Source organism: Cherax quadricarinatus, chromosome 63 (genome assembly GCF_038502225.1).
Source record: "Cherax quadricarinatus isolate ZL_2023a chromosome 63, ASM3850222v1, whole genome shotgun sequence".
NCBI classification, from domain to species: Eukaryota; Metazoa; Arthropoda; class Malacostraca; order Decapoda; family Parastacidae; genus Cherax; species Cherax quadricarinatus.
The window spans coordinates 17,264,402-17,290,605 of NC_091354.1; the positions used below are offsets into that span (position 1 = coordinate 17,264,402).

The following is a 26,204-nucleotide window of genomic DNA, read 5'->3' on the forward strand; positions in this document are numbered from 1 at the left end:
CCCCTTACGCTCTGTTTCAAAATACACAATGGACTAAGCTTATTTACTCTGCGGCTGACTTCTCCTGCCTATCTTTCCGATTATAGCATTAGCAAGGTGTTCCTACGCAATGTTGGTTGGGAGATATCCTTTTGTGCTCTCGAGAGCGGTGCATGCATCGTCACGGTACAGAGTGCTAGCCTTACAACCATAGATTCTATTCCTGTAACTACTGAAAAACATCATTCTCTCAATTCCTGTAGTGGTACTGTCATTCTACCTCATACCATTCTCCAACAGAATTTCCAGACGTGGTGACATTTTGAAGCAGCTTGAACTCCAAGACCCCCCAATCTTCAAAGTAGACACTTGTATCCTCCCTCCCCACAGGCAGAGATGATACCCTTGCAATGTAGCTCGCTTAACTTTTGACTACCGTGAGCTTCTGTCCTTGGTTTATATTGCAGGACACCATTTACAAGTTTGAAAGGTGATCACTACACAGCAACAGTGTAGAAATTGCTGGCATTTTGGTCATCCAGCAAAATATTGTAGGTCCATGGCCTAATGCCCAGTCTGTGGTGCTGACGATAATACCAATACAGCTTGTAGTCCACCTCCCTCTTGCCTTAACTGTCATGAGGCTCACCCAACTTATTCTCGCCGTTGCTAAGTTTACTTAAATGAGCGAGAAATCTATTGTCTCAAAGAGGCAGAAGGCTTTCCTTATACTATGGCAGTCTCTCACCTACAACTCCAGGGAAGACTGCCCCGTATTTCTTATTCTCGAGTTACTAAACGACCCCCCACCTCTGAAGTCCCAACTTCCGCAGCCTCCTCTGTGGTCACCCCTTCCACAATCACCACTGTCTCTAATTCTTTTGCAGTCCTAGACTCAGAGGTCCCTACCTCACCACCTCATTCTGTTCTTGCCTCATCTCTTCTCTCAAGTTTGTGTGTCTACAAGACCTTGTACAACAACTCCTCCCCATCACCCCTCTACTTCTCCAAAGTTCAAAAAATCCACATTGTTAAAAAATCCTTTAACCCATCCTTCCCTTCTTCTGCCTGGATATTTATCCTTTCCAGTCTCTCTACCTGGTTCTTTACCTCTTCCTAGCTCTGTTATGAGTGTGAAGGTTCATCGTCCTCCTTGTACAGTACCTTCCTCCCCTGTCCCCTCCCAAGTTTCTTCTCCAGTTCCCTCTAACCTTTCATTCACCCCCCCTTACTTTAGTAAATTCCATCATCACCCAGATCTTTACTCATCCTCCTCCTTCCATTTCCAATATCGTGCCACATACAACGTTCTTGTCCTCTGAAACACTTGAAGCTATCTCTGAATATATTGAGGAAACTAGACCATTGATGGACACTGATCCACCTCCTGTCCCTCCTCTTCACTCTTCTCCATCTGCACAACCCCTTTCTTCACAGTATCCCAATCCTTCGCTGCTTGTGCGTCTTCCGCTGCCTCCACGTGTACTTTTCTAATCCTTCTAGTCCATAGATACCGTTGCCTTCAGATTTCTTGTACCTTTCTCTTTGCAAACCATTGCTTATTTGCAGTGGAATATCTGTGGCCTCAGAGGTAACTGGGGTGAGCTTCAAGTTTTGCTCTCCCAGTTTTCCCATTTGTGTTTGTTTACAAGAACCCAAATTATGCTCTGCAGTTATCCATCCCATTTCAGGCTGTTTTATTATATTCATCAGATCCTTTTCCCGATGGAACCTTTAATGAAAGTGCATTTCTTTTATGCACCAGTATTCCATACCATCAGCTCTTTGTTCATACTTCGCTGCATTACACTGCAGCCTGCATCCACTTGAATAAGGGGTATACAATCTTCTGTTCTTTGTATCTAGCAAACCCTTTTGACGTTGCCACCGAAATTGGTAATCATCTTGTCCGTATCTATCATGGGCTCCACCTATGCCCCTCGTTTCTTTCCTCCAAGTCTGCCAGAAAGTTAGAGCCCTTAAACTTTTCTTCTGTCAGAGAAGAATCTTATAATGTGCCTTTTACACTTCTGGAATGAGAGGCAGCATTCTCCGATTGCCGATCATCAGCAGCAGGGCCTGACAGCATTCATATTCTTATGTTACAGCATTTATATCAGTCAGCCCTTTCTGTCCTCTTACAACTCTCTTATCTTATTTGGTTGCAAGGAGTTCTTCCCCAGCTGTGGAAATCTGCTATTATTCTCCCTTTCTGCAAACCAATTACTAAGGGACATGATGCCTCCCACTATCGTCCCATTGCTCTTACCAGTGCAGTTTGCAGGGTGATGGAATGTCTGGTAAATAGACATTTGATGTGGTATTTAGAGAGACAATAGCCTCTCCACTAGTCAATATGGCTTTCGTAAGGGCCGTTCTACTCTTGACCCCTTTCTTCGCTTGGATATGTATGTTCGTAATGCCTTCGCCAACTAACCACTCGGTTATCGCCATCTTTTTTGACCTTGAGAAGGTATATGACACAACTTGGAGATATAACATCTTGGCCCAGGCCCACTCTTTAGGCCTCCAAGGAAATCTAATATTTTTCCTTAAGAACTTCTTAACTAAGAGACATTTCCATGTTCGAGTTAATGATGTGCTTTCCCCTGACTTTGTCCAAGCTGAAGATGTCCCCCAGGGATGTGTTCTGAGCACCAAACTTTTTCTCCTTGCTATAAATGATCTGGTATCTATTCTTCCATCTAATATTTGGTCATCACTCTATTATTATTATTATTATTATTATTATTATTATTATTATTATTATTATAATCATGGGGAAGTGCTAAACCCATAGAATTATACTTATACAACACACCTGGAGAGGGGATGGAAGGTATTCTGGCTCAATTCAGGAAAACAGCACAGATCCAAATTACTTTCACTAGATATTCTGTCGTCTCTGATAATCCATTGTACCTATATGGATTTGCATCTCCCAGAAAGTGATATGATCAGGTTTCTCGGTCTTCTGTCTGACCGTCGGTTATTCTGGAAACCTCGCATTACCTCTCTGAAAGCAACTGTCATAGCCAGCTGTACCTCCTTAAAACCCTTGCTCATCTTTCACGGGAGGCTAATCGTAGAACTCTCCTTCGAATACATTCAGCCCTAATTTTATCAAAACTCAATTATGGCGACCGGATATATTCAGCGGCCTCTCCTGCAACTCTTTCTGGCCGTGATCCCATCCATCATAAGGGATTAGGTTTATGCTTCGGTGCTTTTCGCTCTTCACCAGTTGAAAGCCTCTGTAGAGGCGAATATTCCATCCTACACCGATCGCCATGATGCTCATTGCCTTCGCTATTATGTTCACTCTCATGACCTCTGCAATCCTTCCATATACAGTGGACCCCGGAGTTTTGGCGGCATCAACTTTCATGAAATCAGACTTTCGGCAAGTTTTTTTTGGCAAAATTTGGCCTTGCGTTTCGTGATTCGGCAGCCGTCCGGTACCCATCCACCTGTCACCGCGCACATAAAGCCAGTCTCCCACGCCATTCACGCTGAGTGTGTCATTGTTTACCAACACGTGACCATCACCCCACGGGTTCATACGTAATAACCCATTGTTTTTTGTGATTGCAACTGCTAAATAAGTCACCATGGGCCCAAGGAAAGCTAGTGCAAGCCCTTTGGTAAAGAAAGTGAGGAACACGATCGAATTCAAGAAGGAAATCATTGAAAAATATGAGAGTGGAGTGCGTGTTACAGAGCTTGCTAGGATGTATGGCAAACCCCATTCAACCATCACTTCGATCATGGCGAAAAGAAAAGGAAATAAAGTGTGCTGTTGTTGCAAAAGGGGTAGATATGCTGACAAAAAGGAGATCACAAATCCTCGAAGAAGTGGAGAGGTTATTGTTGGTGTGGATTACCGAAAAACAGCAGGAGATAGTGTTACGCAGTCGATAATATGTGAAAAGGCAAGGCAGTTGCATGACAATCTTGTAAAGAAAATGACTTTGAACTCTGCTTGGAGAAAATTGTGGCCAGAATGTGTAGAAGAGAGGGATTTTGAAGGGTTTGGGGCTGACCCTAAGAAGCCTATGCCAGTTGTGGAATTTATTGTGGCATTGGGGATGTCCCTGGAGTTGGAGGCGAGTGGTGAGGATGTGGAAGAGTTGGTGGAGGACCACAGGGAAGAGCTAACCACTGAAGAGCTGCAAGAGCTTCATCTGCAACAGCAAGAGATCACAGCTCAGGAAACTGCTGCAGAGGAGGAGGAAGTGAGATGGAGGAAGGTGCCTTCTTCAAAGATTAAGGACATTTGTGCAAAGTGGACTGAAGTGCAAACATTTATGGATGAACTTCACCCTAACAAAGCTCTTGCAGGCCGTATTGGCATCATGTACAATGACAGTGTTGTGTCCCACTTCAGACAAATCTTAAAGAAATGCCAGAAACAGAGCTCTCTGGACAGATATTTTGTGCAACAGGGTTCCAGTGACTCAAGTTGTTCCCAGTGCCAGTGTCTTTAAAAAACAAAGAAGGGAAGTAACCCCAGATAAGGACTTCATACCTGAAGTCCTAATGGAAGGAGATTCTCCTTCCCAACAATAGTGTACACCTTCCTCCTATCCCCTCCCATCTTCCATCCACCCAGAAGTCTTCAGTAAAGGTAAGTGTAATATTATTATTTTTTATATGCATGTACTTGATTTCTCATTGTTTTCAGTAGGTAAATCTTTATTTAATTTGAAAAAAAAAAAATTATTTTAATATTTTTGGGTGTCTGGAATGGATTAATTTTATTTCCATTATTTCTTATGGGGAAAATGGTTTCGCCATTCGGCAATTTCGACTTTCAGCAGGCTCTCTGGAACGGATTAATCACAAAACTTGGGGGTCCACTGTATAGGATAGTCACTGATGTTAGCAGACATTCTTTATTTGTTCATCACCCGTTTACTCCATCCCTTTTTTCTTCGCCTACATTCGCTCTTGTCTTCTCTTCAGTTACCACCTTTCTATGTTCATGTAGCATCTAACTTTTCCCTACCCTCTTGAGAAATTCCAACTGTTCATGTCTGTTCTTTCCCACTGCCATCCACGAAAGCCCAACTGCCTATGGTGGCTTCTCGCTCTCTTTTTCTTAACCACTTCCAAACTCATTCCAAGTCTTCCGATAGCATCAGATTCGCAGCAGTGTTCCCGGACAGCGTCGTGCGAGGGCATTTATTATCCTCGGCTAGCATTTTTACGGCTGAATTGTATTCCATTCTCATAGCATTTATCCATATTGCATCTATGCCTGTGCATCTATTTGTGGTCGTTTCAGACTCCATTAGTGCTTTATAGGCTATACGAAAATTTTATATGCCTCATCCCCTGGTTCTTCGTATCCAGCTTTGGTTAGACCATATCTCTAGCAAGCATAAAGATGCTTTTTGTTGGGTCCACGGTCATGTTGGCATACTGGGCAATGAACAGGCAGACACTGCTGTGCGGTCAGCTGTACATGACCTCCCAGTTTCATATCAAGGTGTTCCATGCGCAGACTATTTTGCTGTAATTGCTAACCACCTTCACACCCGTTGGCAACAACATTTGTCTGATCTGCTACGTAACAAATTGCATTCTGTGAAACCAAGTACAGTGGACCCCCGCATAGCGAACTTAATCCGTGCAAGAGGGCTGGTCGTTATGCGAAATGTTCGCTATGCGAATTAATTTTCCCCATAAGAAATAATGGAAATAAAATTAATCCGTGCAAGACACCCAAAAGTATGAAAAAAAAATTTTTTTACCACAAAAAAATGTTAATTTTAGTACACACAAACTGAAAAAGGCATGCACAATTACATGACACTTACTTTTATTGAAGATCTGGTGATGATTGATGGGATGGGAGGAGGGGAGAGAGAGTGTTAGTGTTTAGAAGGGGAATCCCCTTCCATTAACACTTGAGGAGGCAAGTCCTTTTCCGGGGTTACTTCCCTTCTTCTTTTAATGCCACTAGGACCAGCTTCAGAGTCACTGGACTTCTTTCTGTCCATAGAGCTCTGTACCTCCCGTTCCTTTACGATTTGTCTAAAATGGGCCATAACATTGTCATTGAAATAGTCACCAGCACGCCTTGCAACAGCTGTGTCAGGGTGATTTTCATCCATAAAGGTTTGCAGTTCAACCCACTGTGCACACATTTCCTTAATTTTTGAAGTAGGCACAATGGATTCCACAACTGGCATAGGCTTCTCAGGGTTAGCCCCAAACCCTTCAAAATCTTTCTTAATTTCCATACTAATTCTCACCCTTTTTACCACAGGGTTGGCACTAGAAGCTTTCTTGGGGCCCATGGTCACTTATTTTCAACAAACAGAACCGAAAACACTGTAATAATACGAAATATTCCGAGTGTATGCTTGAATGTTACCGCGGAGGCTAGCTGGTAAACAATGGGACAGGCGGCACATGTGAGGCTGGCTGAGGCCGCACATTGGACGCGTCTCGGACGAAGTTCGCTGAGCGGGTTTTTGTCTACTATGCGGGGCAAAATTTTAGCGATCAAAGCGTTCGCTATGCGGAATGTTCGCTATGCAAGGCGTTCGCTATGCGGGGGTCCACTGTACATGTATAGGTTCTGGCCATTATCTTGTCATCAATATCGAGGTTGGGAGACTACTCTCTCCCATCTTCGCATCAGCCATTCTCGTCTTACTCACGAGTATCTCATGGAGAGGTGCCCTGTTCCACTCTGTGAGAATTGTCAGGTTCCAGTTTCTGTTAGCCATATTCTGTTAGACTGCCCATTGTGTCATCGAACATGCAGAATTTACCTCCAATGTTGTCACCGCTCTACTGCCCTTACTTTATCTTCCCTTCTTGCTGATGGACCCTTCTTTAACCCAGACTCTCTTGTTGACTTTTTGACAGCAACTGACTTACTGCACAAACTCTTATGATGATGCCTCTAGCACTCCTCACAGCCCTTTCTACCTCAATCTCTTGCTACCCTCTACCCCTGCACTATCCCCTGTACTGCATGACCTAATAATCCCTTTCCCTCTTGCTACCAAATTCCCTTGCACCCTTCCCTGCCCTGCTGCTCTGTATGACCCTTGTAGGTTTAGCACTTCTTTTTGATGATGATAATAATATGCATTTACAAATTAATCATAGAATTGATGAGGGAAAAAAGGTGAGTGGTGCGTTGAGGTATATGTGGAGTCAAAAAACATTATCTATGGAGGCAAAGAAGGGAATGTATGAAAGTATAGTAGTACCAACACTCTTATATGGATGTGAAGCTTGGGTGGTAAATGCAGCAGCGAGGAGATGGTTGGAGGCAGTGGAGATGTCCTGTCTAAGGGCAGTGTGTGGTGTAAATATTATGCAGAAAATTCGGAGTGTGAAAATTAGGAGAAGGTGTGGAGTTAATAAAAGCATTAGTCAGAGGGCAGAAGAGGGGTTGTTGAGGTGGTTTGGTCATTTAGAGAGAATGGATCAAAGTAGAATGACATGGAAAGCATATAAATCTATAGGGGAAGGAAGGAGGGGTAGGGGTCGTCCTCGAAAGGGTTGGAAAGAGGGGGTAAAGGAGGTTTTGTGGGCAAGGGGGCTTGGACTTCCAGCAAGCGTGCATGAGCGTGTTAGATAGGAGTGAATGGAGACAAATGATACTTGGGACCTGACGATCTGTTGGAGTGTGAGCAGGGTAATATTTAGTGAAGGGATTCAGGGAAACCGGTTATTTTCATATAGTCGGACTTGAGTCCTGGAAATGGGAAGTACAATGCCTGCACTTTAAAGGAGGGGTTTGGGATATTGGCAGTTTGGAGGGATATGTTGTGTATCTTTATATGTATATGCTTCTAAACTGTTGTATTCTGAGCACCTCTGCAAAAGCAGTGATAATGTGTGAGTGTGGTGAAAGTGTTGAATGATGATGAAAGTACATTTTCTTTTTGGGGATTTTCTTTCTTTTTTGGGTCACCCTGCCTCGGTGGGAGACGGCCGACTTGTTGAAAAAAAAAAAAAATTTACAAATTATTCAAATGTTCCTTTTCTTGGAAGGATTACATATACAGTGGACCCCTGGTTAACGATATTTTTTCACTCCATAAGTATGTTCAGGTGCCAGTACTGACCGAATTTATTCCCATAAGGAATATTGTGAAGTAGATTAGTCCATTTCAGACCCCCAAACATACACGTACAAACGCACTTACATAAATACACTTACATAATTGTTCGCATTCGGAGGTAATCGTTATGCGGGGGTCCACTGTACATGTAACTATATCATTGTTTATTTCCTATATTGATAGCTGCCACACTGGATATACAGTTGTTTTTCATCTTGTAGCACTGAATGATTCTCATAGAGATGGAGCCTTTTTTTTTTCTAACCTAATAGTAAAAATATTCTCTTTAATCAAAGAATGCATTAGCATCTATTTATCTGAAAGAAACCAGGAACATTCACTATTAGTATTTCAGTTACAGCATCATTCACCATGGTTTGACAAGCATTAGTAAAGTTGTAGGGATGGTTGGACTATCAACCACTGGTGAATCATTTCTTTAAGAATATCAAAATTAGATATATCACTGCATTTTAAAATATAAAAAAAAAAACAGAAACACTGCACTGGTGAATCATTCCTTTAAGAATATCAAAATTACATATGTATATCACTGCATTTTAAAATATAAAAAAAAACAGAAACACTGCAATAGGCTTGACTTGCACCAAGGCACTCTTCTTACCCCTTCAAGGAGAGTGCCTTGATGTAAGTTATCTGAAGAGTTGGGGGGCTACCCTCCCCTTCCTTGGGTCAAACCTGATTTCCTCCCATTCTCCATGCACTGTTTACAGTATATGACTACTATATGTTTAGTGATTTCTCCAGGACTTGAGTCCTGGAGCAATCACAGTGCCTTCACTCTGAAGGAGAGGTGGGGATATTTACAATATGGAGGGGTATCTGTTCTATAGTATCGGCACTCCTCTGGCCAGACAGTGATGAACTGAGAGATGGTGAAAGTTGCCCTACCCTGGTGGGAGATGGCCAGTGTGTTAAAATAAAAAATAATAATAATAATGGTCCTATTCCACTATCCATTTTTGTTAACCTGTACTGAATGTGTGTGTGCATGCATGCACTGCTCAATAATGTACATGTATATGTATATATTTTTAAAACAAATATCTTCTTATTCTAAGCTAATACACCTTTTATTCTGTAATTTTCTAAGCTAGTAATCCTCACTAAGAAAACTATTTGAAAAAGTGAAAGTACAATACAGCCTCTCCTCATATAGCAACGTACTCGTTTACTGATGCCACGGACTTACGACAGGTTCTCTGACCAGTATGCATACCTAAATAATGTATATTAGAGCTGATTTCCTCTATTCTGTTTATTACAATATACAGTACACTACTGTATAAACATTCAAGAATATACCAGAAATGTTATAAATGGTGCAAAGGTGTCATTAAAACAATATCAAACATGGTTGACACAAACCCACTACCATTATAGTATGATTCTCACTTAGTGACGAATTTGTTGACTGACATGGTCTTAGGAACGGAACTCCATCGTTAAGTGAGGAGAGTTGTACTGTATTTACTGAAGTGTAAATTATTTTTATAATATGTACTGTTCATAAATGTATGTATACATATAAACACTGGTCTAATTAACTTCTGTAAACAAACTTATACTGTGCAAGGCTAATCCAAGACTAGCCATTGTGGATACAGGTACAACATCTGTTTACCGGTAATGAATCGTCTGGCACTTTCATCCAGACAAAATTACAAGACTATTTTTTTTTTTTTTTTTGTTTTGCCAAAATAATTTACTGTATGAAATATGTGCTTGCTTATATTGTTTACACTAACGTCATTGGTGATGGTGATGATCCCTTGATTTTATGTAATTCTTCGCATATTTTGCTAACAACTAACCCTTGTGATTAGTTCTATAGTTCCATTAAAATTCTAAAATTTACCACTTTATGAGTGGTAGTACTGCAGCACTCTTGGTAAGTACTACAGTAATAAACCTGTTTTGTTTATGATGTTCTATTTGACTTTCCAGTAGAAAATGGAGGGTCATAAGGGTATTGTTTAATTATTATATGACCTCTGTTGTATTAATGTTGGTAGAATTACAGACAAGATGTTAGGTAAACGGACAGAAGTGCAACTAATGTGACATTTTATTGTGGCAATGTTTCGCTCTCCAGGAACTTTATCAAGTCGTACGGCTTTATAAAGCTCCTGGAGAGCGAAACGTTGCCACAATAAAATGTCACATTACTTGCACTTGTGTCCTTTTACCTAACATGACCTCTGTTGGTCTAGCAAAATCGATATGCAGGCAGGTCCTGCTTATACAGCAGGTTAGGCTCTGGGCTGCTGCTGTAAAGTGGAATAGCCTTTTTTTCACTTTCAAAAGTGTATAAAATCATTATAACGTTTTTACACTATCATATATTAACCCTTTCAGGGTCGAGAGGCCCTCTCCTAAACTCTTTCTCAGGGTCAAAAATTTTCCGGAAATATATTTTTTTTAGTGTGAAATGATAGAGAATCTTTTCCCGATCATAATGACACCAAAAATATGAAATTTGATGGAAAACTTACGGAATTATGCTCTCGTGAAGTTAGCGGTCTCGATGATGTTTACGCATCAGCGATTTCGCCCACTTTGAGCCCTATTTTCGGCCAATTCCTCTGTACGAGTCGACAAAAATCATATTTATTTCACTAGAACCCCAGTTTTTCTATCGAATGAGTACAAGAAACCACCCATTTACCAATTTCATCTATCCAATAAAGTGGTTAGAAACTGGCAATTTTGCCAATTTCAGAAGATGCAAATTTCCAAATAGGGTCCAGAATAAACAAGACAGACATTCCTGGTACTAAAATAACAAGTTCTCTGTTCGTTAGTCACGTCCCCGGGCCCCTCTTACATTTCTTTTGCTTTCCACTTTGAATTTTTATTCTCACAAAAAATAAAAGATTTACTGTTATGCAGACTACTGCATTAGTGTAGAAATGGTATAAATAATATCAGCGTACTTGTGAAAGAATATTAGCCTCACCAGTTGATGTGTATTGGGATGCTTGGCATGATTTGTTCACTTTTGAACTTTGGTAAAAATTTAACTTTTCTGTTAAATTTTGCACTTTTCATTGTGAAACCAATCAAAATCATCTGAATTTCTGTAATATGTCTTCCATTCTATAAAATGAGACCAGGAAAACTAGAATACAACCATAAATACCATAAGAAAATACAGGGCAAAGTCGTTGTTTTAATCCAAAAACATGGTCAGAGTTTTTTTTTTTCTCATTATGCACTGTGTGCTGCAGGATTTTTTTTATACTTTGCACACTGACCACATAGACCCATTCTTTCATATGTAGGCCTACCAGCTTTCTCTCGCTAGATTTGGAGGCGCTAGAATTTAGGCGTTGTAGTACGTCAATAACCCTGGTGCGTAAGCCGTACTAGTACATCGGAAACCCTGAAAGGGTTAAGTAAGCAATAGAGCTAGGCCTAAAAAATGCATATACAGTACACACATTACTTACCTTAAAATATTTTTGTCCTTAGCCTATAGCAAGTGATAAATATAATTATTGGAGGAAGTCTGAACAAATAAAAAATAGGTATAATTGAAAAAAATGCTGCATTAGCAAAATACTGTAAAGTGAAGTGCTGTAAAGTGGGGCCTGCCTGTACCAGCAAATCATAGGAACCAAGGGTGCTGGAAAATCAGTGTTGCACTTGTATTACAATTGGCATTAAAATTAAAATTCTGAAGTTTTTTTTTTTTTTTTTTAAACATGTCAGCTGCTTCCCACTGAGGCAGGGTGACCCAAAAGGAAAGAAAAAACTTTCATCATTCAACACTTTCACCATCACTCAAACATAATCACTGTCTTTGCATAGGCACTCAGATATGACAGTTTAAATGTCCCTCCAAACTGCCAATATCCCAAACCCATCCTTTAAAGTGCAGGCATTGTACTTCCCATTTCCAGAACTCGAGTCCAGCTAACCAGTTTCCCTGAATCCCATCACAAATTCTGAAGTATGTCAAGGTAATTTATATTATAGAATAGTACACTAAACCTGTATGGATCAATAGCTTGATATACACTCTACTTTAAAATACAGCATTAGCATGCATTAAAATCTATCAAAGGACTAGGAACATGCATTCCAAATTTAAAAATAATTTTTTACGTACTTGTATGTTGTACCACATGCTTCATTAGGCTTGAATAATGTAGTACTTTTTTCTTGCTGACTTCTAGTCAGTCTTTCCTAATACTACCAATAATCCCTATAAACCATCATCTTGTTTGTTGCCAGACGAGAATAAGCACTCCTGAAATTTAATCTTGTATTAATATGCAAAGCAGCTGTATGACCCTAGTGGGTTTAGCGCTTCTTTTTAATTATAATAACATGCAAAGCAAAGAGGAAATAAATAACTTTGTATACAGTAGGGCCTCACTTATACAGCAGGTTAGGTTCCAGGCTACTACCACAAAGCAGACATCGCTGGAAAGCAGAACGCCTTTTTTTTTTCCACTTATAAATGCATATAAGTGCCAGATAACAAGTTTACACTAACATATATTAAGTTAACAATAGAACAAGGCATTAAAAAACAATAAAAAGTGAAATACACACACAGTACACTCATTACTTACCTTAAAATATTTGTAGTCTTAATGATCTTAATTTAGGGCGAGAGGTGAAAAGTATTTATTTGTAGAAAGTTGTGTGAGGTATGGTAGACCGCCTGGCCACCCCACCTACTATGACATTTAAAGCACCCTAGAGTGATAAAATGCATATACAATACACTCATTACTTACCTTAAAATATTTGTAGTCTTAATGTAGGGCGAGAGGTGAGCAAGCGAGAGAGAGAGAGAGAACGAGTAAGATACCAGAGCCGCAGAGTACTCATGTAAACAAACACGTCTGGTTATTGTTGATACACGTTCATACACACACCTTACATTGTGTACAAGTTGTCTCCACAGTGGTACAGTACAATAAATAAAGACCAACTCTTCCATTCTCATGTAACATCATTTTTAGAAGGAATGATGCTGTGACAAGTTATTGTATTAAAAATTATTACAAATTATTGCTGTATAGCCCCTGTGGCTTAGCGCTTCTTTTTTATTATAATAATAATAATAATTACAAATTATTATTATTTTAATCATAATAAAAAGAAATGCTAAACCCACAAGAATCATGAATAGCAATAGATAGAGTGAAGGCATACGCAAGGAATATTTTTCTACAGTTAAGTAATTGGTGTTTGATTAGAAAAAACGTAATTCTTCTGACATTCCTACAAACAGCTTGGTAAACATCTCACATTTATGTCCATTTTTATACTGTGGGTGTATGTATCGTGTTTATATGTTACGTAGCGTGTTTATTATACAGTGGACCCCCACATACCGTTGGCATCACATAACGTTAAATCCGCATACCGATACATTTTATCGCTAAGATTTTGCCTCGCATACCGCTAAAAAACCCGCTCAACGCTATTCGTCCGAGACGCGTCTAATGTGCGGCCTGAGCCAGCCTCACATGCTCCGCCGGTGGCATTGTTTACAAGCCAGCCTTCGCGGTAACATCCAAGCATACAATCGGAATATTTCGTATTATTACAGTGTTTTTGGTGATTTTATCTGCAAAATAAGTGACCATGGGCCCCAAGAAAGCTTCTAGTGCCAACCCTGTGGTAAAAAGGGTGAGAAATATTATCGAAATACTGTGGTACCATGGTCAACTGCTGATGCTGCTGCTGCTGCTGTAGCACTATCAGCTGCTGCTGCTGCTGTAGCACCGTCAGCTGCTGTACCACCGTCAGCTGCTGCTGCTGCTGTAGTACCGTCTGCTGCTGCTGTAGCACCGTCTGCTGCTGCTGTAGCACTGTCAGCTGCTGCTGTAGCACTGTCAGCTGCTGCTGCTGTAGCACTGTCAGCTGCTGCTGCTGCTGTAGCACCGTTGTTGGTGTGGCTTATTGAGAATACCAAGAAACAATTAACCCCAGATGGTTAGCCACCCAGGATAACCCAAAAAAGTCAGTGTCATCGAAGACTGTCTAACTTATTTCCATTGAGGTCCTTAATCTTGTCTCCCAGGATGCAACCCACACCAGTCGACTAACACCCAGGTGAACAGGGAAAAATGCCTGGAACTAGTACTCATATTGGTGAATTTAAAGCCAGCAAAGGTTGGTTTGAGAGATTTAAGAATCGTAGTGGCATACACAGTGTGATAAGGCCTGTTCTGGAAGAAAATGCCAAACAGGACCTACAGTACTCAGGAGGAAAAGGCACTCCCAGGACACAGTGTCTCATCAGTCATTGCTGCATCTTCAATAAAGGTAAGTGTCATTTATTCTTCATTTAGTAGAGTAGTACATGCACAATATATATTGTGCATGTACTACTCTACTATTGTGCATGTATCCTTCTCTTTGTGTGTAGGAAAATATATATTTCATGTGGTAAAAAATTTTTTTTCATACTTTTGGGTGTCTTGCACGGATTAATTTGATTTCCATTATTTCTTATGGGGAAAATTCATTCGCATAACGATAATTTCGCATAACAATGAGCTCTCAGGAACGGATTAATATCGTTATGCGGGGGTCCACTGTACTTAATACATTTTCCTGTACATTGTGCTCATCGGGAATTATTATAATCATAACAAAGTGCTAAACCCACAAGGGTCATACAGCTGCTCATAGAGAAGCAGTGAATCCCAGAGTTATGTATTTCCCTGGGAAATGGAAGGTAGTGGGTTTATCCGAAGAGTAAAGTAGCTAAATTTTCTTATTTATTGCCAATCATGAAATTGTTTAATGTCCTTTTTTACTTCAATAATATTAGATACACAGGTACCTTCTATCCAACACTTGCGTTTTATGGAGGATTTGACTTCCACCAGAACTGGAGCTTTTAATATCTTTGCATAGCAATTTTTCCGTGGATGCAACTGACAGCAGTTAGGTAACACACAGGTCTCTGTTTTATACAATACATTTCAGTGTATTATTATTATTATTATTATTATAATCAAAAAGAAGCGCTAAGCCAGAAGGGCTATACAGCACATTTCAGTGTAATGTAGTGGAGTTTTTACATAAAATTTAGTGTGTGGAACATCAGAATGCACAAGAAATGCATTTTCATTTTAAAAGGTATTGGGACAAGGGCCAGCAGATAGCAACAAAAACATCAGCTAGATGCAAGAAAACCAATTATATTGCAAACTGTCTTGTAAAACCTGACAGATCAAACTGAGATCAAGAGTTGAAGCTTTCCTCATTCTTCAGCATAAAGAAGGGCAATTTTTTTTTCTGAAATATAATTTTTTTATTATCTTATGTAGCAATTAGGCTTACCAGATCCACTGACTAAACAGCCTTGAACTAAAAACTGAATAATAAACCTATCATTTAGGAAATTTTACCACTTTAGAAATGTTTATTGGAATTGCATAACTAGTTTCTAAACAATACAACTAATACCTTATACTATCTACATAGCTCTTGTGTATCACCAGTTAGGAACACTCGTTCAGCTTATTTACTGAAGCTTTACCCCTCAAGGGAGGTTCCTTGACGTTGGTGAGGGGCTCTTGATCTAGGGATTTGGATCTGTGCTCCGGTTCCCTGAATTGAGCCTGAATACCTTCCATCCCCCCTGCATGTGCTGTATAATCCTATGGGTTTAGCACCCCCATGATTTTTTTTTTTAACAAACCGGCTGTATCCCACCAAGGCAGGGTGGCCCAAAAAGAAAAACGAAAGTTTCTTTTTTTTAAATTTAGTAATTTATACAGGAGAAGGGGTTACTAGCCCCTTGCTCCTGGTATTTTAGTTGCCTCTTACGACACGCATAGCTTATGAAGGAAGAATTCTGTTACACTTCCCCATGGAGATAAGAGGAAATAAACAAGAATTAGTAAGAAAACAGAAGAAAACCCAGAGGGGTGTGTATATATATATGCTTGTACATGTGTGTGTAGTGTGACCTAAGTGTAAGTAGAAGTAGCAAGACGTACCTGAAACCTTGCATGTTTATGAGACAGAAAAATGGACACCAGCAATCCTTCCATCATGTAAAACAATTACAGGCTTTCGTTTTACACTCACTTGGCAGGACGGTTGTATCTCCCTGGGCGGTTGCTGTTTACCAACCTACTACCTAGGTCCTCCATGATTATAATTTTCAACAACAAACCGGCCGTATCCCACCAAGGCAGGGTGGCTCAAAAAGAAAAACTCAAATTTCTCTTTTTAAATTTAGTAATTTATACGGGAGAAGGGGTTACTAGCCCCTTGCTCCCGGCATTTTAGTCGCCTCTTACAACACGCATGGCTTACGGAGGAAGAATTCTGTTCCACTTCCCCATGGAGATAAGAGGAAATAAACAAGAAGAACTAGAAAGAAAATAGAAGAAAACCCAGAGGGGTGTGTATATACACACTTACCATCCGACTTACAACTGAGTTCGGTTCTGAGAAACCGGTCATAAGTCAAAATGGACGTAAGTCGAACTTTACTACTGAATATCAACATCACATTTTTGTAATGACTTCATTTTATTGTTTTGTTTTGGTATATCACGTTTTACTTTACGTTTTATGCTGTTAGTACTGTATTTTATACTGTAAGGTTTAGGATAAACACTGTGTACAACACAAACAGTTGTTTATTTCCCAGAAATTTGGCATAAAAAACACGGTTGTAAGGCGGGTGGTCATATGTCGAGCAGGTAAGTTGGATGGTAGGTGTAAATGTTTGTACATGTATGTGTAGTGTGACCTAAGTGTAAGTAGAAGTAGCAAGACGTACCTGAAACCTTGCATGTTTGTGAGACAGAAAAATGGACACCAGCAATCCTACCATCATGTAAAACAATTACAGGCTTTTGTTTTACACTCACTTGGCAGGACGGTAGTACCTCCCTGGGCGGTTGCTGTCTACCAACCTACTACGTACCTAGGTCCCCCATGACTATAATTATAATTATAAATTACTGAAGCTTTATTGTTAACAAGCTTTATTTTTCTTTTTAAATCATTTGAAGTAATGGCCAAAATTTAACTTTCCTTTTAATATATACTTTCGTTATTCTCCATACAGTTATAACACTGTAAAACAGATCGAATCGAATCGAAGAAGACGACGAGAGCTGTCATGAGATGGGAAGGAAGAAGGATAAGGAAGGATGGAAAGAACTGGAAAAGGATGGGAAGGAGGGGAAGAGGAGGAATCAAGGCAAGTGGCCCAACCACTTTGGGAAATGTGGTACCGAAGTACTAGAGGCGTAGATGGAGAGGCTTGAATGACGTCGTTGTAAAACAGATATGATGTGAAAAATGTGTATCACTGTTAAGATGACTTGTTATTGTAATATTTATGGGGAAGTACTTAATTATAGCACCAGTTTATTTGGACAGTGACCACACACACACAATCTTGTCTTTGTCTAAGGCAACACTGCTAAACTATTCATAGGCTTTCTGTCTCCTAAAGGGATAAACTAATACCCATATCAATAGTAATATCTGTCACTTTACTATTAGTCATTTACTTTTATGCTACAACTTAGTTTTTGTGCAGCATTAAAATAATTTAATAGAATGAGCATTGTGCTCATTATTACATATTCTCTTGTAAAATGCTACAATATCAAACATTCTCGGCAGCATTGGCCTATCTGGAAAGCTGTCAGGTAGGCCTCAATTTTGATTTGAGGCCTGTAACAGTCAAAATGGTATACAGAAGTAAGATCAGGGACAAGATAGGCCCACTCAAAAGTTCCTCGGGTCAGCTCACTGACAGTGATAAGGAAATGTGTAGAATTTTTAACACATACTTCCTCTCAGTTTTTACACAGGAGGATACCAGCGATATTCCAGAAATGATAAATTATGTAGAACAGGACGATAATAAACTGTGCACGATTAGGGTCACAAGTGACATGGTCCTTAGGCAAATAGATAAATTAAAACCTAACAAATCCCCAGGCCCTGATGAACTGTATGCAAGGGTTCTAAAGGAATGTAAAGAGGAGCTTAGCAAACCTTTGGCTAATCTTTTCAACATATCACTACAAACTGGCATGGTGCCAGATAAGTGGAAAATGGTAAATGTGATACCTATTTTCAAAACGGGTGACAGGTCCTTAGCTTCGAACTATAGACCAATAAGCCCAACCTCCATAGTGGGAAAATTTATGGAATCAATAATTGCCGAGGCAGTTCGTAGCCACCTTGAAAAGCATAAATTAATCAACGAATCTCGGCATGGTTTTACAAAGGGGCGTTCCTGCCTTACGAATTTATTAACTTTTTTCACTAAGGTATTTGAGGAGGTATTATTATTATTATTATAATCAAGGGGAAAGCGCTAAACCCGGAGGATTATACAGCGCCTGGGGGGGGATGTGGAAGGCATTCAGGCTTAATTTGGGGAACTGGAGCACAGATCCAATTCCCTAAATCAAGAGCCCCTCACCAACATCAAGGAACCTTCCTTGAGGGGATTTGAGGAGGTAGATCATGGTAATGAATATGATATTGTGTATATGGACTTCAGTAAGGCTTTTGACAGGGTCCCACATCAGAGACTATTGAGGAAAATTAAGGCACATGGAATAGGAGAAATTTTTTTCCTGGATAGAGGCATGGTTGACAAATAGGCAGCAGAGAGTTTGCATAAATGGGGAGAAATCAGAGTGGGGAAGCATCACAAGCGGTGTTCCACAGGGCCCCCTGCTGTTCACAATCTACACAAACGACATAGATGAGGGCATAAAGAGCGACATCAGCAAGTTTGCCGATGACACCAAAATAGGCCGTCGAATTCATTCTGACGAGGACATTAGAGCACTCCAGGAAGATTTGAATAGACTGATGCAGTGGTCGGAGAAGTGGCAGATGCAGTTTCATATAGACAAATGCAAAGTTCTCAATGTTGGACAGGACAATAACCATGCCACATATAAACTAAATAATGTAGATCTTAATATTACAGATTGCGAAAAAGATTTAGGAGTTCTGGTTAGCAATAATCTGAAACCAAGACAACAGTACATAAGTGTTCACAATAAAGCTAATAGAATCCTTGGCTTCATATCAAGAAGCATAAATAATAGGAGTCCTCAGGTTGTTCTTCAACTCTATACATCCTTGGTTAGGCCTCATTTAGATTATGCTGCACAGTTTTGGTCACCGTATTACAGAATGGATATAAATTCTCTGGAAAATGTACAAAGGAGGATGACAAAGTTGATCCCATGTATCAGAAACCTTCCCTATGAGGATAGACTAAGAGCCCTGAATCTGCACTCTCTAGAAAGACGTAGAATTAGGGAGGATATGATTGAGGTGTATAAATGGAAGACAGGAATAAATAAAGGGGATGTAAATAGTGTGCTGAAAATATCTAGCTTAGACAGGACTCGCAGCAATGGTTTTAAGTTGGAAAAATTCAGATTCAGGAAGGATATAGGAAAGTACTGGTTTGGTAATAGAGTTGTGGATGAGTGGAACAAACTCCCAAGTATAGTTATAGAGGCCAGAACGTTGTGTAGCTTTAAAAATAGGTTGGATAAGTACATGAGTGGATGTGGGTGGGTGTGAGTTGGACCTGACAGCTTGTGCTACCAGGTCGGTTGCCGTGTTCCTCCCTTAAGTCAATGTGACCGGTAGGAGACTTGGACCTGCCTCGCATGGGCCAGTAGGCCTGCTGCAGTGTTCCTTCGTTCTTATGTTCTTATCAAGACTCCAAAATCTTCCAGTTTTACTTTCAAAAAGGCAAAGATCTATTACAGTATTAAAACACAATACTGACTTTTATTTATTTATTTTTTACTTCCCTGAATAGCATGCCTCCATCTCTTAAAACAGCAATGCTCATTGCTGATAACACTGAGCATGGGGCACCCTCGACACTAAACAAGGGACAGTGACAATAAGTTTCAATTTTCTGGCTATATATCTGGTCACTGAATTACACCAAAATATCACAGACAGGAACAAAATAATGTGCACAAGTAGGGAACAATGGTAGATAGTATGAAGTTTCCCTATATAATGCAAATTTGTTGTTGGCATTTGCATGGAATGGTTTGGTGCATTTTCAAGAATCTAAGATAGAAAAACAGCAATTATAAAAAGTAAAAATATTAAAATCATAATGCATCACCTCTGTAAACTATACTACAACCTAAATACTGAAAATAAAATGTATTCACTAATTATTTGTCCACTTATGAGTTATTTTGGGTAAAGAGTTCTATAACAGTAACTATCTGGTACTTGTATGTTATCAAAGCACTTGTGTTTAACAAACTAATGAATATATTAATTTTTAGTTTTTGGCTCAAATATCTCATGGATAACCTTGAGGACTTTGAAGATACATACCAATAAATATGTAAATCATTATGAAAATATAGCAGGGATGGAGGCAAGTTTGTGCAAAATAAATTACAGCACTATGTACACCCTTGCACAAGCACAGTCACTTCTCTAATACATATTAGAAATGTTATTCATAAAACATTTTGAGATATTTGGAACTGGGGACCATGTTTTTGTTACAAAATATAAATCTCAGTATTTACTAGGAACATGCAGTTCTGTTTTTCATACACAATTCTACTTATCAATGCAATTTATATTTAAAAAATTTCTGTAGTATCGTATTATTAATTATTATTATTATTAACAAATATTTGTGGGACTGCCAGTGACTGACACTTTACAAAATTTAAGATTAATAAAGTATTAACATTAGGCTATATACATTAATTATTTTCTATTATGCAGTATGTTTCAGAATTAAAGTACAGTGGAACCTCATTTTCTGGCTGCTGCGTTTATCGGCTGATTCGTATTTAGGCCAGTTTTTCGGCGGAAATTTTGCTCCGTATTTCAGCCATTGCCTCATGTGTCAGCTGTATTAGATGTGTCAGCCCGTAGGCGAGTCAGTCTCTCTTTGTCTGTCGGCGAGTGAGCATATACTCTGTGCATTCATCTAAACATTTCCTTAAAATCCATTGTTTTTGGTGTTTTTTTTATTAAATGTGACTGTGAAATAAGTCACCATGGGCCCCAAGAAAGTTCCTAGTAAAGTTTCTTTGTTAAAGAACGCAAGAAACACGATGGAATTTAAGAAGTAATAGAAAAATATAAGAGTGGTGTTCAGGTGCTGGAACTTGCCAGAATGTATGGCAGAGAAAAATCAACAATCACTTCTATCCTGGCAAAGAAAGAATAAATCAAGGAAGCTGATGTGGCTTGTTTATTAAGTGTGACTGTGAAATAAGCCACCATGAGCAGTGTGTGTTGCAGGCAGGCAGGGAGTGTAGCATGGAAACAGGGAATGTGGAAGGGAGGCAGGGTGTGTACCAGGCAGGTAGGAAGTGTAGCATGAAGGGAGGGAGTGTAGCATGAAAACTGTGTGGAAGGGATGCAGGGAGTGTAGCAGGCAAGGAAGGAGTGTAGCAGGCATGCAGGGAGTGTAGCAGGCATGCAGGGAGTGTGGAAGGGAGTGTAGCAGTCAGGCAGGGAAGTAATCCCAGACAGGGCTTTGATACCTTAAGTCCTTATGGAGGGGGGATTCCCCTTCCAAACAATAATCAGTCCTCCCTCCCTCCATTAGCCAACAAGAGTCTTCAATAAAGATGTGTAATAGTGATTTAAATATTCATTTACTTATTTTATTTAGTTCTCATTGTTTTGTGTATGTAAAATTATAATTTATCTTTGTAATGTTGGTAGAATTACCGACATTATGTAAAGTAAAAGGACACAAGTGCAACTAATGTGACATTTTTATTGTGGCAACGTTTCACTCTCCAGGAGCTTTGTCAAGCCATAACAGCTTGACAAAGCTCCTGGAGAGCAAAACATTGCTACAATAAAAATGTCACATTAGTTGCACTTGTGTCCTTTTACTTTACATATAATTAATCTTTAAAAAAATTTTTTTTTGTTAATATTTTTGGGTGTCTGGAATGGATCAATTGTATTTACATTAATTCTTATGGGAAATACTGCTTCGAATTTAGGCCGACCTTCTGGAACAGATTACGGCAGAAAAACGAGGTTCCATCATATAGGCATTACTAAATACATGTGTTATATTAAGATTCAGATACTGTACAAAATTTGGCTAATTATTTTCCTAAGTTTAAGATTCCATCATTGGAGAGTGCTACTGGTGGATAATACTATTACAGGAAATCATGAAGTCAAACAGACTGACAACATGAGGAGAATCAGTAACTTTACTTAAAGCCATCCTGAGAAAATCCTGTACTGTAGTCATTATATTTTAAGGGAAAAATTAAAAATCCTATTAAATTCTCACTCACTCATAAAACCGCAGAATGAGGAGGAGGTACTCCTCACGTGTAGGAAACTACAGCAGACCCTGTAGGTACTCTGACATGTAGGAAACTACAGCAGACCCTGAAGGTGCTCTCACATGTAGGAAACTATAGAACCTGAAGGTACTCACACATGTAGGAAACTATAGAACCTGAAGGTACTTGCACATGTAGGAAACTACAGAACTTGAAGGTACTCTCACATGTAGGGAACTGCAAGAGATCCTGAAGGTACTCTCACATGTAGGAACTACAGGAGGCACTTAGGTACTTCCATGTGTTGTAAACTGTAGAACCAAGACATGCTACAAGATCAACTGAAGAAGCTATTAGTACTCCTCTGGTGGCCTGGTGGTTAACGCTCTCGCTTCACACGGCGAGGGCCTGGGTTCGATTCCCAGCCAGAGTAGAAACATTGGACGTGTTTCTTTCAACCTGTTGTCTATGTTCCCCATCAGTAAAATGGGTACCTGGGTGTTAGTCGACTGGTGTGGGTCGCATCCTGGGACACTGACCTAAGGAGGCCTGGTCACAGACCGGGCCGCGGGGGCGTTGACCCCCGGAACTCTCTCCAGGTAAACTCCAGGTAATACAGTCTAACCACAATTATGTGCAAAGTAATGAAGTTGGGCACTTAAGAAATAGGACCAGAGATATAAGACTGAAACGAAGAAAAATACCTTGGATGACTAATTCATGTACTGGCAACCAATCCTTGAATATGTAACACTAATGTGGAACCCTCACCTAGCCAAAAACAAAAAGCAATAAGTAAAAGTTCTTGTTCTTGAAGAAACACACAACAGGCACAGATAAGGACAGACTTTACCAGCTGAGAAACCAAAATAAATGGAGATGAATGGGAACTACACACCCAGCCAAGTCAGAGGCTGCCAATTAAAAAGTTGTATTCCTTCTGAAAAATAAAAAAATTCTTAATCTGACCAACAGATCAATGTTTTATTAGCTCATCCAGGTCCTAGGATGAAAAGAAACTTCTTCTCTAACTCCGACAATTATGGAAAAGACTAGAAAACAATCAAGGAGTTTAGGGGTTGACAAAAGGTATGATGTAGTTACTGGAGTCTCTTGATGAGGATTTCACCAATGAAGTGCTAATGCAGCTTCAAGAAAAAGCCAAACTGGAAACATAGGATGAAAGGAAACCCAAAATCCCCAAATTTACTTTGTGAAATATAGTTAGACCCTCTTGGTCAGCCTATTTTTCTCTAGTCTTTCCAAGTGACCTAAATATCTCAAGCCCTCCTTGGCTCTCTAAATTATACCTGTCATATTACCATACCATCTTCAAATTTTTACACCCCTTATTGTTTGCATACCACTCACACCACACATTATCTCAAACATGACACTGTCAAACACAGAAATGTAGCAATGAAAAATTCTTATGCAATAGTGCCTAAATTTGAAATACCCTTTAAATACAGTATATAAATGAAAAAATTACAAAGAAAAAAACAGCAGTATGTTTGATCAAAATTGGAATATGTATCTGTGGTATGGTGTCCACACCTTTAACCCTTTCACTGTCGAGACCCCTGCTCAAAAACTTGCTCCGTGTCAAGAATTTAAAAAAAATTATTTTTTGTTATGAAATGATAGAGAATCTTTTCTTGTTGGTAACGACAACAAAAGTATGAAATTTGATAGAAAACTTAGGAATTACGCTCTCATGAAGGTAGCGGTCTCGGCGATATTTACGCATTGGTGATTTCACTCACTTTGAGCCCTACTTTCAGCCAATTCCATTGTTCCAGTCCACCAAACTCATATTATTATTATTATAATCAAAAAGAAGCGCTAAGCCACAAGGGCTATACAGCGCTGCAGGGTAGGGAAGGAAGCAAGGGAATTGGATGGCAGAAGGGAGGGGGGATGATCAGCAGGTTACAGAAAACAGCGGGGCAGGGGATAGTACGGGGGTAGAGGGTAGCAAGAGATAAAGTGGGCAGTCCAACAGAATGTGGCTGACTGATAATGGAGCTTGGCAATTCTCACAGAGAGGAGCAAGACGCCTCTCCATGAGATATCCATGAGTAAGACGAGTATGGCCAATGCGAAGACGGGAGAGAGTAGTCTCCCAACCTCGACACTGGTGATAAGAAGACGGCCAGTAACCTATACTCGGTTTAATAGACTGAAGTTTGTTGCCGAGCATAGTAGACCAACGTTGTTGCCAACGGGTGTGAAGGTGGGAAGATATTACAGCAAAATAGTCCGTACATGCAATACCTCTATAAGAAACTGGTAGGTCATGTACTGCTGACCGCGCAGCAGTGTCTGCCTGTTCATTGCCCTGTACGTCAACATGACCAGGGACCCAACAAAAAACAATATCTTTATGCTTAGTAAAGATGCGGCGTAGCCAAAGTTGGATACGGAGGACTAAGGGGTGAGGTGTATCAAATTTTTGTATAGCCTGTAAAGCACTAAGGGAGTCTGAGACAACCACAAATGATGACACAGGCATAGATGCAATACGGATAAGTGCTGTAAGGATGGCATATAATTCAGCAGTAAAAATACTAGCTGAAGATAGTAAATGCCCTTGTACGACGCTGTCCGGAAACACTGCTGCGAATCCTACGCCGTCAGAAGACTTAGAGCCATCTGTGTACACAGCAATGGCATGAGAATGAGAGTGAAAGTGGTCAAGAAAAAGAGAGCGGGAAGCGACCGTAGACAGTTGGGCTTTCGAGCAAGGGAGGGAGAAAGAACAGACTCGAACAGCTGGAACTTCCCAGGGGGGTAGGGAAAAGTGTGATGCTACATGTACATAGAAAGGTGGTAGTTGAAGAGAAGACAAGAGCGAATGAAGGCGAAGAGAGAAGGGACGGAGTAAGCAGGGGCGGCGAACAAATAAAGAATGTCTACTAATATCAGTGACCATTCTATAAATGGAAGGATTGCGGAGATCATGAGAGCGTACATAGTAGCGCAGGCAATGGGCATCACGGCGATCGGATAAGGATGGAACGTTCGCTTCTGCATAGAGGCTTTCGACAGGGGAAGAGCGAAAAGCACCAAGGCATAAACGTAATCCTTGGTGATGAATGGGGTTAAGGCTAGAGAGAGTAGCAGGAGATGCCGCTGAATAGATCTGGTCACCATAATCAAGTTTCGATAAAATAAGGGTGGAATGTAGGTGAAGGAGGGTTCGACGATCAGCTCCCCACGAAAGATGAGCAAGGGTTTTAAGAAGGTTCAGCCGGCTGTGACAAGTTGCCTTCAGAGAGGTAATGTGAGGTTTCCAGGATAACCTACGATCAAAGAGGAGGCCCAGAAACTTGACTGTATCACGTTCAGGGATACGTGAGCCATAGAGGTACAAAGGATGATCAGAGATGACAGAGCGTCTAGTGAAAGTGATTTGGTGGGTTTTAGTGCTGGAAAATTTAAACCCATGTGTGGTGGCCCAATTGGAAACACGGTCGACTGCATGCTGGAGAGAAACTGTAAGGAGGTGACAGTCAGCGCCTGCACAGGCAATAGCGAAGTCATCAACATAGAGTGATGACCAAATATTTGATGGAAGACTAGAGGCCAAATCATTAATAGCAAGGAGAAAAAGTGTTGTGCTCAGAACACATCCCTGGGGGACACCTTCAGCTTGGATAAAGTCCGGGGAGAGCACATTATTAACCCGAACACGGAAATGCCTGTCAGTTAAAAAGTTCTTAAGGAAGGATGGTAGATTGCCTCGAAGGCCTAAGGAGTGGGCTTGGGCTAAAATATTATACCTCCAAGTTGTGTCATATGCCTTCTC

The 26,204-nt window shown here is 40.1% G+C and overlaps 2 protein-coding genes and 1 long non-coding RNA gene across 4 annotated transcripts in view; 1 reads left to right on the forward strand and 2 right to left on the reverse strand.

The window, feature by feature from the left end:
* Alg9 (alpha-1,2-mannosyltransferase Alg9) overlaps positions 1 to 20,603 on the forward strand; it is a 106,364-nt gene extending 85,761 nt beyond the window's left edge. The window contains exon 13 of the mRNA XM_070098668.1: positions 17,158 to 20,603. Within this exon, the coding sequence (XP_069954769.1) occupies positions 17,158 to 17,215 (58 nt within the window). The 3' untranslated portion in view covers positions 17,216 to 20,603. The remainder of the gene's footprint in view (positions 1 to 17,157) is intronic.
* LOC128698166 (tetraspanin-33) overlaps positions 1 to 26,204 on the reverse strand; it is a gene marked incomplete at its 5' end in the record, with an annotated part of 146,776 nt that overhangs the window by 4,756 nt on the left and 115,816 nt on the right. The window contains 2 exon segments of one of the 2 annotated variants that reach the window (XM_070098669.1): positions 6,394 to 8,389; positions 12,208 to 12,348. In XM_070098669.1, coding sequence (XP_069954770.1) covers positions 12,291 to 12,348 — 58 coding nt within the window. 2 annotated transcript variants of the gene reach the window in all.
* Positions 19,869 to 24,630, reverse strand: LOC128698192 (uncharacterized). The gene is made up of 2 exons (XR_008408434.2): positions 22,535 to 24,630; positions 19,869 to 22,499 (listed from the first exon to the last, which is right to left on the reverse strand). It is a non-coding gene; the product is annotated as an uncharacterized lncRNA (long non-coding RNA).